Source organism: Scyliorhinus canicula, chromosome 17 (assembly GCF_902713615.1).
Source record: "Scyliorhinus canicula chromosome 17, sScyCan1.1, whole genome shotgun sequence".
NCBI lineage: Eukaryota > Metazoa > Chordata > Chondrichthyes > Carcharhiniformes > Scyliorhinidae > Scyliorhinus > Scyliorhinus canicula.
Window position 1 is genome coordinate 131,888,190 of NC_052162.1, and position 16,667 is coordinate 131,904,856.

The window sequence follows — 16,667 nt, forward strand, 5'->3', positions numbered from 1 at the left end:
TACTGTGAAAATCCCCTAGTCGCCACATTCCGGCGCTTGTTCGGGTCACAGAGGGAGAATTCAGAATGTCCAAATTACCTAACAGTACGTCTTTAAGGACTTGTGGGAGGAAGCCGGAGCACCTGGAGGAAACCCACACACGGGGAGAAATGCAAACTCCGCACTGACGGTGACCCAAGCCGGGAATCGAACCTGGGACCCTGGAGCTGTGAAGTAACAGTGCTAACCACTGTGCTATCGTGCTGTCCTCTTACAAACCTCTTTGAATTTTGTGAAGAAGTTACTGTGTTAGTGGATGAGGGGAATCGGGTTGACATTGCCTATCTCAGGGTGGACTCCAACAACTTGTATTTACACAGACAGTTATGGGGCTGGAGGAGGTTACAGAGATACTGAGGATCCCATTGACATTGTCTATCTCGGGGTGTAATCCAACAACTTGTATTTACAGCGAGGGTTGTGGGGCTCGAGGAGGCTGCAGAGAGACTGGGGATCTCATTGACATTGTCTATCTCAGGATTGTCAAACTCATTTTCCACATGATTTGTCCCATGTCGGATGTGGACAGGATTTGGGGAATCAGGATATGGTTTACTTGCTGCATGCTTCCTAGCCTCTGAACTGCTCTTAGCCATGATAGCTATATGGCCACCCCTATTCAGTTTCTTGTCAATGGTAGCCCCTTCCCCCCCCCCCCCCCCCCCCCCCCCCCCCCCCCCCCCCAGGATGTTGCTACTGGGGGATTCAGTCATGATAATGCCATTGAATGTCAGGGGATGATGGTTAGATTCTCTTTAGTTGCAGCAGGAGCGAAAGAGCTGGGGCAGCGAGGTGGCGCAGTGGATAGCATTGCTGCCTCACAGTGCCGCGGTCCCAAATTTGATCCTTGCTCTGGGTCATATTACGGGCCAGGGTTTAGAGAACACCAAAGTGCATCATGGAGTTCACCTGACCCACAACGTTTAATAGATTTTGGTTATGGGGAGCACAAGGGCCCACTTTACAGGTGTGATGCAATAGAGAACTAAAAGTATTTTAAAACAAAAACAATGTTTATTCTATGAATCCAGTTGATATTTTATAAACACACAGTAAACAGTTTATCAACTACCAACCCTAATGACCCCCCAAAAGATACTGTACTCTATAGATAACCCTTAATAACTTCGCAAACAACATCCGGAAGTTAAAACCTTTTTAAACAAAGACAGCAGGTTTAAATTCTCGACAGAAACAGGTATTACTTTGAAATCATCAATGAGCTGAAGACATTCTTTAGCTTGTAGAGAGAGATCATTACACAGCTGCAGCTCTCCAACTCAAAACGAAACCAAAAACACACTGAAACGCCCAGCTCAAAACGAAAGTGAAAGACAGACAGCCCACACACTGACATCACTGCAGCTATTTGATAAACACCTATTTCTTAAAGGTACATCCACCTGACAGTCACTGTGCGTGCGGTGTTTGCATGTTTTCCCCGTGTTTGCATGGGTTTCACCCCCACAACCCAAAGATGTGCAAGCTACATGGATTGGCCATGCTAAATTGCCACTTAATTGGAAAAAATTAATTGGGTACTTGGAGAGCTCATCGAGCATTTCTCCAAACACCGGTGCCGAGCCAAGAAGCCCAACTACAAGGGAATTGGATCAGCTCTTCCTGACTGACATGGGGTACAAAAAACGATAGGCTGCAGCTGGATTTTACATTTTAAATAAATTCTCCCAAGATGGCGCCGGAGAGTGGTGACTCTGCGAGCTCTCCCATACAGATCCTGTTCCTACATCTTTTATAAGCGTTATTTATGGTTTGTTCTGTAATTATGAATTACATAGAACATAGAACAGTACAGCACAGAACAGGCCCTTCGGCCCTCGATGTTGTGCCGAGCAATGATCACCCCACTTAAACCCACGTAACCCGTAACCCAACAATCCCCCCATTAACCTTACACTACGGGCAATTTATCATGGCCAATCCACCTAACCCGCACATCTTTGGACTGTGGGAGGAAACCGGAGCACCCGGAGGAAACCCACGCACACACGGGGAGGACGTGCAGACTCCACACAGACAGTGACCCAGCCGGGAATCGAACCTGGGACCCTGGAGCTGTGAAGCATTGATGCTAACCACCATGCTACCGTGAGGCCCAATTATTATAGTATGTTCTATGTATTCATGTTCTATGTATTCATGTGTGAAACAATTTGCCTGCACTGTACGCAGAACAATACTTTTCACTGCACCTCTGTACTCGTTGGGCACCACAAAAGCACAGTGGATAGCACTGTTGTTTCACAGCGCCAAGGTCCAATGTTTGATTCCTGGCTTGGGTCACTGTCTGTGCTGTGCGGAGTCTGCACATCCTCCCTGTGTGTGCGTGGGTTTCCTCCGTGTGCTCCGGTTTCCTCCCACAGTCCAAAGATGTGCAGGTTAGGTGGATTGGCCATGATAAATTGCCCTTAGTGTCCAGAATTGCCCTTAGTGATGGGTGGGGTTACTGGGTTACGGGGATAGGGTGGAGGTGTTGACCTTGGGTGGGGAGCTCTTTCCAAGAGCCGGTGCAGACTCGATGGGCCGAATGGCCTCCTTCTGCAATGTAAATTCTATGATTCTATCTGTGTCTTTGTGGGTTTTCTCCGGTGCTCCGGTTTCCTCCCACAAGTCCCGAAAGATGTGCTGTTCGAATCAGAGAATTTCCTGTGCAGAAGGAGGCCATTCAGCCCATCGAGTCTGCACCAGCCCTTGGAAAGAGCACCCTGCCCAAGCCCAGACCTCCACACCATCCCCGTCACCCCACTCAAACCAACCTTTTATTTATTTTTAGTTTAAAAAAATAAATTTAGAGTACCCAATTATTTTTTCCAATTAAGGGGCAGTTTAGCATGGCCAATCCACCTAACCTGCACATCTTTGGGTTGTGGGGGGCGAAACCCACGCAGACACGGGGAGAATGTGCAAACTCCACACGGACAGTGACCCTGACCAACCTTTTATAAGGGCAATTTAGCATGGACAGTCCACCTAACGTGCACATCTTTGGACTGTGGGAGGAAACCGGAGTACCCGGAGGAAACCCACACACACACGGAGAATGTGCAGACTCTGTGCGGGTCACATTCAGGAGAAGTTATTAAAATGGAACCACATACAGATAAACTATATCCGGATTTACTGATATTTCCATTTTAATCACTGCTCTTGACCCCTCTTAACTTGATCCATCACATCAACACTTGGAGTAACTGACTGGGCTGACGTCTGTCTAGGATAAAAACCCGAGGACCCCTTGTCATCGCAGAATCCTAGACATTTACCGCACAGAGGAGGCCATTCAGCCCATTGTGTCTGTGTTGGCTGAAAATGCTTTATCCAATCTAATCCCACTTTCCACCTCTTGGTCTGTAGCTTTGCAGGTCACACACACTCCATAACAGGGTGTCTTTAAATGTGATGAGGGTTTCTGTCTCTACCTCCCTTTCAGACAGAGTTGAAAATCCTCAATTTCCCTCTGATCCTTACAACAGATACTTAAATCTCTGCCCCCAGGTTACTGACCCGCGTTAATGAAATATGTCCTTTCGACTTCTGATCCACTATATCTGGGACCCTCATAATTTTATACACCTCAATTAAATGTCCACTCAGCCTCCTCTGTTCCACAGAAAACAATCCTAGTTGATCCAATCTTCCCTCTTGTTAAAATTCCCCAATCCTGGAAACATCCAGATAAATCTCTTCTGTACTCTCTCCAGTACAATCACATTCTTCCTGTAATGTGGTGACCAGAACTGTACTCCGTAGTCTAGCTGTGATCTACCTTGTGATTTTAGTTCTAGAATAACCGTTCTCTAACCTTCGATGTGATGGAAACTGACAGTTGCAACCTGTCAGCATTTGAAAGATATTTACAGATGATTTGAGAGTTTCTTACAGTTAGTATTTTTCTCTGTCCTATCCATTCGAGGTGTTTGATAACAGACTTTCTCCTGTGAATATCCAGCTGGAGTTTTGGGCCCTGAAGTGTTTCCTTGTTCATTTTGTTGACTCTAAACATTGAATCTGGTGGTTTCAGACACCAGAGAATCAAACTCCCAACAACAGATTGTCTTTCACTGACTTTATTAACAGTTCTGCAATAATACAGACAGAGTCATTCCTTACATGGTTCTGGTCCTCAGTGAAATACTTAAATTATTAACTTTAGATGTACTTCATATGTTCCTCAAGAAACTAAGGACATTTGGTATGTCCACATTGACTTTTGCCAATTTTTATGGATGCAACATAGAAAACATCCTATCTGGCTACATCACAGTTTGGTACCGCAACTGCTCGGCCCAAGATCATTTCTTAGGTGGATTAGCCATGCTAAATTGTCCATTAGTGCCCAGAAAAGTCGCTTAGTTTCGGAGTTATGGGGATAGGGAAGGGGAATGGGCTTGGATGGAGTGTTATTTTAGAGGCTCGGTGAAAACTCGATGGGCTGAATGGCGTCCTTCTGCACTGGAGTGATTTTAACTGCAGAGAGTGGTGAACACAGCCCAGGACATCACGCGAACCTGCCTCCCACCCATTGACTCTGTCTACACCTCCCGCTGCCTTGGGAAATGGGCAGCATAATTAAAGATCCCTCCCATCCGGGATATTCTCTCTTCCAACCTCTTCCTTCAGGCAGAAGACGCAGAAGTCTGAGAACTCTTTTTTTTTTTTCTTTTTTTTTATATAAATTTAGATTACCCAATTATCTTTTTTCCAATTAAGGGGCAATTTAGCGTGGCCAATCCACCTACTCTGCACATTTTTGGGTTGTGGGGGCGAAATCCACGCAGACACGGGGAGAATGTGCAAACTCCACACGGACAGTGACCCAGAGCCGGGATCGAACCTGGGACCTCAGCGCCGTGAGGCGGTTGTGCTAACCACTAGGCCACCGTGCTGCCCTAAGTCTGAGAACTCTAACAGATTCATAAACAGCTTCTTACCTGTTATTGCCAGACTCCCAAATGGCCCTCTTATGGACTGAACTGATCTCTTCCCACAACTTCTCTGGTGTGGCACTATACTTCGTATGCTTCAGTCGATGTCTATGTATTTACATTGTGTATCTATCGTATGCTGAACTTTCTCACTGCACTCTATGCAGAACAATAATTTTCACTGTCACTCAGAACTCGTGACAATAAATAAATCTACGTCAGAGCCTGTAATATAGGAATGGTGTATTGGTCTGCAATTGTAATATAATTTTAATTCAATATTCCTTCTTTTAATATCCCGTCCACCACTTCCCTGTTACCTGATTAATTTGTTAATTGTTGTTATCACAGGATTGTCACAGATTTCCATTATTTTCACTTGATTCTTGCGTCTGTATCTGAATTTTATATTGTACATTAAACTGAAATTCAGCCTTTGGGCTGTGAACAGGTTTCTTGAATAAAATTCAATTATTTTAAAATGAGCTATCCGATCAGGAGAACAGAGATAATACAGTGGATTCAGAGCTCCCTTCTCCTCAGACAGGAGCACACTGACAGGGTAACACAGTCTCATCAGTCTGCAGACTCCTGTTAAATACAGAGCAGTACAGGAACACACCGACAGTGTAACACAGTCTCATCAGTCTGCAGGCTCCTGTTAAATACAGAGCAGTACAGGAGCACACTGACATCAAGATGTGACCAAAGTCCAATTTATACCATCCTAGTGATAAGAAAACCCTCATCATGTAGGATAGACTTGCTGTTAGGGATGAGGGAAAGTTTTCTGTGGTGTTCGGCTTCTTTGACCACAGTCACATCAGAGTCAGGGTCCTGACAGATTTCAAATCAGGTTTACCTGGAGTCTGTTGTCGTGGTGCCTATGATTGTGTTTTGGTCAACCCCATGGAATCCCCTCTCGAGCATCTTTCCTGGTGAGTTAGGCTTGAGGGACTTCAATATGCAGGTGGACTGGGAAAATCAGGTTGGTCGTGGATCCCAAGAAAAGGAATTTGTGAGATGTCTAAGAGATGTTTTTTGGAGCAGCTTGTGACAGAGTCTACTAGGGAACAGGTAGTCGGTCATTGGTAAGATTGCTGAGTCCATTATTAAAGATGAGATCGCGGAGAAGTTGGCAGTGCATGATAAAATCGGACTGAATCAGCACGGCTTCGTCAAGGGGAGGTCACGTCTGACAAATCTGTTAGAGTTCTTTGAGGAGGTAGCAAGGAAGTTAGACAAAGGAGAACCAGTGGTCGTGATTTATTTAGATTTCCAGAGTGCCCTTGACAAAGTGCCGCATAGGAGACTGTTAAATAAATTAAGAGACCATGGAGTTAAGGGTAATATCCTGGCATGGATAGAGGATTGTCTGACTGGCAGAAGGCAGAGAGTGGGGATAAAGGGGCCTTTTTCAGGATGGCAGCCAGTGACTAGTCGTGTGCCTTGGGGGTCGATGGTGGGACCACAACTTTTCATAATACATATTGACGATCTGGAAGAAGGAACTGAAGTCACTGTTGCTACGTTTGCAGACGATACAAAGATATGGAAAGGGACAGGTAGTATTGAGGAAGCAGGGAGGCTGCAGAAAGACTTGGACAGGCTAGAAGAGTGGGCAAAGAAGTGGCAGATGGAATACAATGTGAAAAATTGTGAGGTTCTGCACTTTGGATGGAGGAATGGACGTTATAGACTTTTCTCAATGGGAAATGCTTGGGAAATCAGAAGCACAGAGGGACTTGGGAGTCCTTGCTTAAGAAGGTTAACGTGCGGGTTCAGTCGGCAATGAAGAAGACAAATACAATGTTAGCATTCATGTCGAGAGGGCTAGAATACAAGAGCAGGGATGTACTCTGAGGCTATATAAGGCTCTGGTCAGACCCCATTTGGAGTATTGTGAGCAGTTTTGGGCCCCGCATCTAAGGAAAGGTGTGCTGGTCTTGGAAAGGGTCCAGAGGAGGTTCACAAGGCTGATCCCTGGGATGAAGAGCTTGTTGTATAAGGAACGGTTGAGGACTCTGGATCTGTACTCATTGGAGTTTAGAAGGATGTGGGGGGATCTTATTGAAACTTACAGAATACTGCAAGACCTGGATAGAGTGGATGTGGGGAGGAATTTTCCACTTGTAGGAAATACGAGAACCAGAGGACACAATCTCAGAATAAAGGGACAATCCTTCGAAACAGAGATGAGGAGGAATTTCTTCAGCCAGATGGTGGTGAATCTGTGGAACTCTTTGCCACAGAAGGCTGTGGAGGCCAAATCACTGAGTGTCTTTAAGACAGAGATAGATAGGTTCTTGATTAATAAGGGGATCAGGGGTTATGGGGAGAAGGCAGGAGAATGGGGATGAGAAAAATATCAGCCATGATTGAATGGCAGAGCAGACTTGATGGGCCGAGTGACCTAATTCTGATCCTATGTCTGTGGTCGTATCGTCTAATCTGCCTGGTTGTTACCACCACCCTCTTCATTAACTCCTTCTGCTGATGTGCCTTCACCTTGTAAATAGCAATTTGTCCTGGACCCTTACCAGCAACATCCCAAATCATTCAGAGTTTCGATTGATGGAAGGGTGGATTCCTTTCTACTGTGGAAAAAAGGTTGCAAATCATGGAACTTTTAGTAGTAGGAGAATCTCACTCCCTCTTACTCAGCTTACTCACTCTTCCAACTTCTTCCATTGGGCAGGAGATACAAAAGTCTGAGCACACGCACGAACAGACTCAAAAACAGCTTCTTACCTGCTGTTACCAGACTCCTAAACGACCCTCCTGTGGACTGATCTCATTAATTTGACACCCCTGTGTGCTTCACCCGATGCCGATGTTTATGTAGTTACATTGTATACCTTATGTTGCCTTATTATGTATTTTCTTTTCTTTTCATGTACTTAGTGATCTGTTGAGCTGCTCGCAGAAAAATACTTTTTACTGTACCTCGGTACACGTAACAATGAACAAAATCCAATCCAATCTATCAGTAATGGTTTCAAGGGCTATGGTGCTGATGTCTTCAGATTTCTGGCCTAAATATTTTGCTGGGTATTTAATAAAGATACTACAGCTGTCACTGGAACTTAAAGACACAGCAACAGACTAATCCGGACCATGTTCATAAAACCCAGGTCCATCCAGAACTCCAGTACAGTCTAACAGCGATGTGGCTTTAATGGGTCAATTGGACTTGGCTTCTTCCTCTGACAGGTATGTGGGGCTCTTTCAAACTGCGACATCCCAGCCAAGTGATAATTGTGAAGTTGCAGAATATTAATGCGTTTACTTTCTAACCCCATAATTCATCTATTGTATCACACCAGGATACTCCCTTAACTTGATCCTTGATTAGTAACGTCACTGTAGAATTATCGAATTAAACGCCACTTGGTACTCTGCGTGCTTCAGTCACTAGTAAGCACTTAATATCTGCTCAATATATGGGACAATCATTTTTTCCAAACATATCCAAGGGAAAACCTTTTCATTACACTCTCGGATTACTACAGCAGATATACATTGTTCTGACTCTGGCAGCAGGGATGTGGGATTAACTGGGTCAACCTTCCAGAGAGCCAGCCCAGGTATAATGGGCTGAGTGACTTCTATTTGTGCAGTGTTATTCTGTAAAACAGTGAATGTGCAGTATCAGGGATAGAGAGGGAGAGGTGGGGGGGGGGGGGGGGGGGAGGAGCAGTGACTGTGCGATTGAACCCAGAGTCAGCACCATGGGGCAAGGACAGAGTGTAAACCGTATGAAAGCCTTAAAACCTTTGTCTCGTCCCAAAGCAGAACCTCGAGAAATGGAACATAGTATGAAATGAAAATCGCTTATTGTCATGAGTAGGCTTCAATGAAGTTACTGTGAAAAGCCCCTCGTCGCCACATTCCGGTGCCTGTCCGGGGAGGCTGGTACGGGAATCGAACTGTGCTGCTGGCCTGCTTTAATAGCCAGCGATTTAGCCTGGTGAGCTAAACCAGCCCCTAGATCACCAATTCGAAATAATTTATTAAGTATTTTTTAATTAATTTGTCTGAAATGGTCACAAAGTTATTTTGTACGGACAGTTTAAGTTTCAATAGTGCAACTGTTGCCCTGCATTGTGCATGTTGACTGCACAGGAGCCCAGTGCGCAGACGCAGTGCTGTAAGTGGAGCATGCGCAGTGCCATTTTGTTCGGAGCCCTGTGAGGGCGGCGGGAGGAGCACAGTACGCAGGCGCAGTGCTGTAACTGGAGCATGCGCAGTGCCATTTTGTTCGGAGCCCTGTGAGGGCGGCGGGAGGTTTGTCGGCGGGTGAGTCGGTGGGGCGGAGGGAAACATGGAGCCGGGAACCGGGGGAGGTGGGGAGAGAGAGCGGAGGCTTCATAAGCACCCGGCGCAGGCCTCAGGGCCGGAATAAGAGCCTGTAGGTCCCGCGTTTGCAGATGCGGAGCTTTTATCCGGGACCAGGACCAGCTCCACCGCCGCCATCTTGGTTTTGCGGGAGCAGAGCGCATGCGCGACTACCGTGGCGTCGCCACATAGAACATACAATGTAGAAGGAGGTCATTCGGCCCATCCAGTCCACCAACCCACTTAAGCCCTCACTTCCACCCTCTCCCCCTAACCTAATGACCTCTCCTATCCCTTTTGGACACTAAGTGCAATTTAGCATGGCCAATCCACGTAACCTGTACATCTTTGGACTGTGGGAGGAAACCGGAGCACCCGGAGGAAACCCACGCAGACACGGGGAGAACGTTCAGACTCCGCACAGACAGTGACCCAAGCCGGGAATCGAACCTGGGGGCCCTGGCGCTGGGAAGCCACTGTGCTACCATGCTGCCCAACGGAAAGTAGGCGGGAGCTTTGGAGTCCTGGTGACCACGAGAGAAAATTTTGTCTCATTGATTGAAAGGTTCGGTTTACGGGTGGGCTCTTCAGAGGGGCAGGTGAGGCAAGGGGCCATATGCGGCCTTCCGAATAACCGAAGAATAAGAACATCAGAATTAACAGCAGGAGGAACCCTTAAGGCTGCTCTGCTATTCAACAAAATCATGGCGCATCTGATCATTCTCTTCACTTCATTTTCCTCCTGCCCCCAACCTCTCTAACCTTTAACTCCCATGTAGTTAAAATGGATTATAACATAGTCTTTCATGGCCCACTGCAGGGAAGAATTTCACAGGTCCTCTGAGAAAAGCAATTTCTCCTGATCTGTCTTAAATCCTGATGTTTAAACTGTCTCGGAGATTCGATTCCCTGTTAATAGGAAAAAACCTTTCAACACTTACCTTGTCAAACTCCCTCAGAATCTCATGATTGATCTAAAGTCTGTTATTTACATGCCTTGCCCAACATTTCCTCATAAAATAAACTCCTTCATTGCCAGGAATCAGTTCAATGAACCCTGTCTGAACTGCTTCCAATGTAAGCATATTCTATCGTACATAAACCTATGCCAGTAAACAGGAGGAGAGAATGTTATGAATTTATATCCTGGATTGACTGACTGATTTTGGAAACTCCTTTTACAGGAAGTAAGAAGGGGAGGATTTACCCACTGCAATTCACAAATCAAAAACACACATTTATCTCTTAATTTCTAACCACAGTTGACACATGACTCTTGTCATCTTTTATAGGGAGTTAGAAGATTTGAAGACAGATTATCCTTTGATTCCAGTGCTTTTTTGACAATAAATTTAAGAGTACCCAATTAATTTTTTTCAAATTAAATGGCAATTTAGCGTGGTCAATCCACCTATCCTGCACATCTTTGGGTTGTGGGGGCGAAACTCACACAAACACAGGGAGAATGTGCAAACTTCACACAGGCAGTGACCCAGAGCTGGGATTTGAATCTGGGACCTCGGCGCTGTGAGGCAGCAGAACGCGCCACCGTGCTGCCCCTCTGATTCCAGTGCTACTGATATCTTTCCAGCTGCAGGTTCCAGTCGGAGGTTTTAATTTGAAAACAGTGAAATTGTTCCAGAGGTGAGTATTATTGTGCATTCAGCTATAATTTAGAGTTTGTAGTGTTGTGCTTTGTTATCTGTGCCCTGCTTGCATAGCTATGGGGTGGGTTTGTGTCCTCTACTGTCGATCTCAATCCATGTTCATTTCTCTGTTTCACCTCTACTCACACTGGGTCACCTCTGCCATTGTGGGGCTGTTTAGCACAGGGCTAAATCGCTGGCTTTGAAAGCAGACCAAGCAGGCCAGCAGCACGGTTTGATTCCCATAACAGCCTCCCCGAACAGGCGCCGGAATGTGGCGACTAGGGGCTTTTCTCAGTAACTTCATTTGAAGCCTACTCGTGACAATAAGCGATTTTCATTTCATTTCATTTCATTGTCTAACTTCCTCTGTGTCTAATAGTAGATTTATTGTAACCAGGTTTGGGATTTTACTGTTATTTCTTCCAACTGTGTCAATGAAGATTTCACTGCTGTCCATCCTTCGGCTGTGTGCTGCTGATTTACCATCTTTATCTGTGAACTCTGTTTCTTTTGCCACAGTTACTCGCTGACATGTTGAGTATTTTCAGTATTTGCTCTTTTTATTTCAGATTTTCAGCAACCTCAGTATTTTGCTATCATTTTGTTGCTGGCGTTTGTCACAGAACCGAGTCAAGAAGCAGAGATAGACCCATTAAGATCCCATTGTATCGGGGAGGGTGTTGGTTGTGGAGTTTGGTCTCTCGCCTCCAATTACAGTCCTTTTTCACAGAATCATTGAATGGTTACAATACAGATGCAGGCCATTCAGCCCATCATTCCCACACTTGCTCATCCCAATCCCCTGCCCCATCTTCACTTCCCTGAAGTGTTTTTTCTTTCCAGGGTCTTGTTTTGTCAGTTTGGCTGGAGTGGAGATACAGGAGAAGCTGCTGAGTTTAACCCCGAGGACTTTGTACCCCATTATTGAGCAATAATTTCAGATGTGAAGTTGTCAAGGTAGGTAGGGGGAATGGCACTAAGTCATCATCCACATTTGGAGATTCGGTGCAGACACGATGGGCCTTCTGCACCCTAACAATTCAGTGATTGGGTGATCGAGAATAGTTATCTCTCTGGTCAGCTCTAGCTTCTGCTGCTCTAAGAAACTGTCCCAAAAACACTGAGCTCATCTGCCTGGCTACCTTTACCAATCTAATTCGCCAAATTTATATGTAAAGTAAATTCACCCATGATTATTGCTGCACTTTTGTCATGAGCTATCATTCCTCCCTGTATTCTCCCTCCTACAGTGTGGTTACTGTTAGGGGGTCTAGAAACTACTCTCACAAGTGACCGTTATCATTTTTTATCGTTACATCTTGATCTCCAGAACTGAGGTAATCTCTCTCTATTGTACTAATGTCATCCTTAATTAACAGAGCTGCCTCTCCGCATATTCCCAGCTTCCTGTCCTTCTGAAAAGTGATGCAGCCTTGAATAGTCAGGTCCCAGCCTTTGTCATCTTGCAGCCGTGTCTTCGTGATGGCTCTCAGATCACAGTACCTGGAGTACTGGGCACACTTAGTCTCCTTAACGAAGGAGGGTGATTCTTGCATCGGGAGCAGTTCAGAGAAGGATCATCGGGCTGATTCCTGGGATGACGGTGTTGTGTTGTGAGGAAAGGATCTGGGCTCATTGGAGCTTAGAGGTGATCATATTGAAACATAAGATTCTGAGGTAACATGATGGGGGAGATGAAGAGAGGATGTTTCCCCTCATGGGGGATTCAGGAGCGAGTGGACAGATTGTTAAAATAAAGGATACCCATTCCTGATGGAGATGAGGGGAAGTGTCTTCCCTAAGAGGCTGGTTAGGCTTTGCAATTCTCTTCCCCAGAGAGCAGTGGAGGCTGCATCGTTCAATATATACAAGGCCCAGTTAGAGTTTTGATGGAAAAGGGAGTCGAGGGTTATGGTGACAGGAAGAAAATGAAGTTAAGGTCACAATACGATCAGCCATGATCTTATTAAATAGAAGGGGAGACTTGACAGGCCGAATGGCCTACTCCTATTTCTTTGGACCTTGTGATCTCTCAGTTGAGAACAAATGGTGAGTATCGATCAGCGTAAATTCGCACCGTCAGGAGAAAAGGGAGGGTGTATATTTGATATGGTATTAGATAGGAGCGACACGGTAGCACAGTGGTTAGCACAGTTGCTTCACAGCTCCAGGATCCCAGGTTTGAATCCCGACTTAGATCACTGACTGTGTGGAGTCTGCACGTTCTCCCCGTGTCTGCGTGGGTTTCCTCCGGGTGCTCCGGTTTCCTCCCACAGTCCAAAGACGTGCAGGTTAGGTGGATTGGCCATGCTAAATTGCCCTTAGTGTCCAAAAGGTGAGGTGGGTTACTGGGTTGCAGGGTTAGGGTGGAGGTGTGGGCTTAGGTAGGGTGCTCTTTCCAAGGGCCGGTACAGACACGATGGGCCGAATGCACTGTAAATTTTATGTCTATACAGCAGAGTGAGAGTGGAGGGTGCGTGTGTGTCAGCAGGGGGTGGAAATGCACAGGTTTTGGTGACTGAGAAAGCATGTTCCACAGCAACTAGAATTGTCTGTTCTGAATTTCTGAGCTGTACTGACAGTGATGACATTTGTAAACTCCTTTCACAGGATATTCAAAGGGGAGGATTTGCAGTAAGAAATCTCAAACCAAACTTCACAACGAGATCTGACAGTCACTCGATTTGTTAGGACGGGGAAAACCATCGGGCATTTTACCATCAGTGTGACTGGAAACGCACCGAGACACGGACACCTGCTCCATGGGGAAACTGTGGAAATGTGCGGATTGTGGGAAGGGATTCACTTTCCCGTCTGCGCTGGAAACTCATCGACGCACTCACACTGGGGAGAGACCCTTCACCTGCTCTCAGTGTGGGAAGGAATTTCCTAATTCATCTAACTTGTTGAGACACCAGCGGGTTCACTCTGGGGAGAGTTCATTCACCTGCTCTCAGTGCGGGAAAGGCTTCAGAGATTCACCCACCCTGCTGGCACACCAGCGAGTTCACAGCGGGGAGAGTCCATTCACCTGCTCCGTGTGTGGGAAGGGATTTGGAGATTCATCCAATCTGGTGAGACACCGTCGAGTTCACTCTGGGGAGAGACCATCCACCTGCTCCACTTGTGGGAAAGGATTCAGAGATTCATCCGACCTCCTGAGACACCAGCGAGTTCACACCGAGGAGAGGCCATTCACTTGCTCCGTCTGTGGCAAAGGATTCGGAGACTCATCCAACCTGCGAACACACCAGCGGGTTCACACTGGGGAGAGGCCGTTCACCTGCTCCACGTGTGGGAAGGGATTCACTCAGTTATCCAACCTGCTGAGACACCAGCGCGATGGCACCAGAGAGAGGCCGTTCACCTGCTCAGAGTGTGAGAAGGGATTCAGTGATTTATCAGCCCTGCTGACACACCGGCGAGTTCACACCGGGGAGAAACCTTTTACCTGCTCTGTGTGTGGGAAGGGATTCAGTCAGTCATCCAGCCTGGTGAAACACCGGCGAGTTCACACTGGGGAGAAGCCTTTTACCTGCTCTGAGTGTGGGAAGGGATTCACTCGGTCATCCAATCTGTTGAGACACCAGCGAGTTCACAACTAATTGTAGGGGTTGGATTCTGCTGTTTTTGCTGCGGTTAATCGCATCCAGGACTGAACTATGTTGATGAAGTGGGGGGGTCGGAGAGTTTCTGTGGAACTGTCCGCCCTTCCAATTTTCATTCCAGTGGACTGATCCTCTGTGAGCAAGGGCACATTTCCACTGCAATGATCTGCAGAAGGAGATGTAGTTCATTAATTTTATCCTGGATATCAAATAGTCTTTTTCCTCCCACTACAGATGTCCTGTCTTGTGTTTTATCCGTCCTCATTCCGAGTGTTGGCCGCACTCTGGACAATCTTTCTCACTGATTTCTCCGCTGCTCTCACTGCCTGTCCCATCGAGAGGCCAGTCCACATTCTGATATTATCCACCCAGGCCACCTTGGGTCTTCCTTGTACACGGTTTCCAGGTGTTTTGCCTGGCATTACCTCTTTTTCCTAACACTCCCTTTCTATTCACAACCAATATATCCAAAATAGGCGAGCTTCCTCGATATCACTGCCTCAAACAGGTTCCTCTGAACACCAGCTTTCTCCAGCAGCCACTCATTCGTCCACTTTGCCGTCCGTGACACACGGAATATCCGTCTGAGTCCTTTCATTTCAAACATTTTTATTGGAGCCTCGTCCGGCTTCTTGATGCTGCAGCTTTCACAGCCGCACATTGTCACCGGCCACACAAGGGCTTTCAGAAGGTGAATGTTTATTGTAACCCCGATGCTGCGACTGCTCTACACTCTTTAAGTGAGATCACAACACCATGACTCTTCAGTCTGGCTGAATTAAATCATTTTTTAAATTTAGAGTATCCAATTCTTTTTTTTTCCAGTGAAGGGACAATTTAGCGTGGCCAATCCACCTACTCTGCATATCTTTTGGTTGTGGGGGTGAAACCCATGCAGACATGGGGAGAATGTACAAACTCCACACGGATAGTGACCCAGGGCTGGGATTCGAACCCGGGTCCTCGGTGCCGAGAGGCAGCAGTGCTAACCACTGTGCCACCGTTCTGCTCCTTTGGCCTGAATTTAACATAGAACATAGAACGATACAGCGCAGTACAGGCCCTTCGGCCCTCGATGTTGCACCGACATGGAAAAAAAAAACTAAAGGCCATCTAACCTACACTATGCCCTTATCATCCATATGCTTATCCAATAAGTTTTTAAATGCCCTCAATGTTGGCGAGTTCACTACTGTTGCAGGTAGGGCATTCCACGGCCTCACCACTCTTTGCGTAAAAAACCCACCTCTGACCTCTGTCCTATATCTATTACCCCTCAATTTAAGGCTATGTCCCCTCGTGCTAGCCACCTCCATCCGCGGGAGAAGGCTCTCGCTGTCCACCCTATCTAACCCTCTGATCATTTTGTATGCAATTTATTTGATAGACTCTGCATCTACCACTACTGGTAGATTTCAAATAAATACATTTGTCTCTGTTCCATTGAGTCTACAGCACAGGGCCAGGCCAGTCGGCTCAATTGGGTCTGTGTCAGTATTTATGCTCCACATGATCCTCCACCCACCCCTCTTCATCTCCCCCATCAGCATCTCCTTCTATTCCTTTCTCCCTCATGTATGTATCTAGCTTTACGTTCAATGGATTCATGCTGTTCACCTAAACCACTCGCTGTGGTAGTGAGTTCTACATTCTCACCACTCACTGGGTAAAGGGGTTTCTACTGAAATCCCTATTGAGCATCTTCACCACCTTAAAGACTTGGTCACCCTTCAGTCTTCTCCTTTTCGAGAAAAGCAGCCCCGGTCTTTTTGAGTGTTAAATGCTCTCAGTTCTGGTCTTGTTCTCATGGGGGAAAGCAGTCAGTCCCATTGCCCTGTTCTGAACTAGGAGCAGGTATCGGTAATTCAATACGTTCATGGCTGATGTCCTCTCAGCCTCAACTCCACTTTCCCGCCCATTCTCCATAACCCATCAACCCAATACTGATTAAAAATCTGTCTATTTCCTCCTTAAATTTACTCACTGTCCCAGCATCCACTGCACTCTAGGATAGTGAATTCCACAGATTCACAACCCTTTGAGAAGCAATTTCTGCTCATCACCATTTTATTTTTTTATTTAAAAAA

At 46.3% G+C, this 16,667-nt stretch overlaps 1 protein-coding gene across 1 annotated transcript in view; it reads left to right on the forward strand.

Annotated features, from left to right (window-relative positions):
• Positions 1 to 15,478, forward strand: part of LOC119951885 (zinc finger protein 850-like) — a 28,837-nt gene extending 13,359 nt beyond the window's left edge. Inside the window, exon 3 of the mRNA XM_038775243.1 lies at positions 14,136 to 15,478. Coding sequence (XP_038631171.1) covers positions 14,136 to 14,577 — 442 coding nt within the window. The 3' untranslated portion in view covers positions 14,578 to 15,478. The remainder of the gene's footprint in view (positions 1 to 14,135) is intronic.
• Positions 15,479 to 16,667: the final 1,189 nt, after the last annotated feature.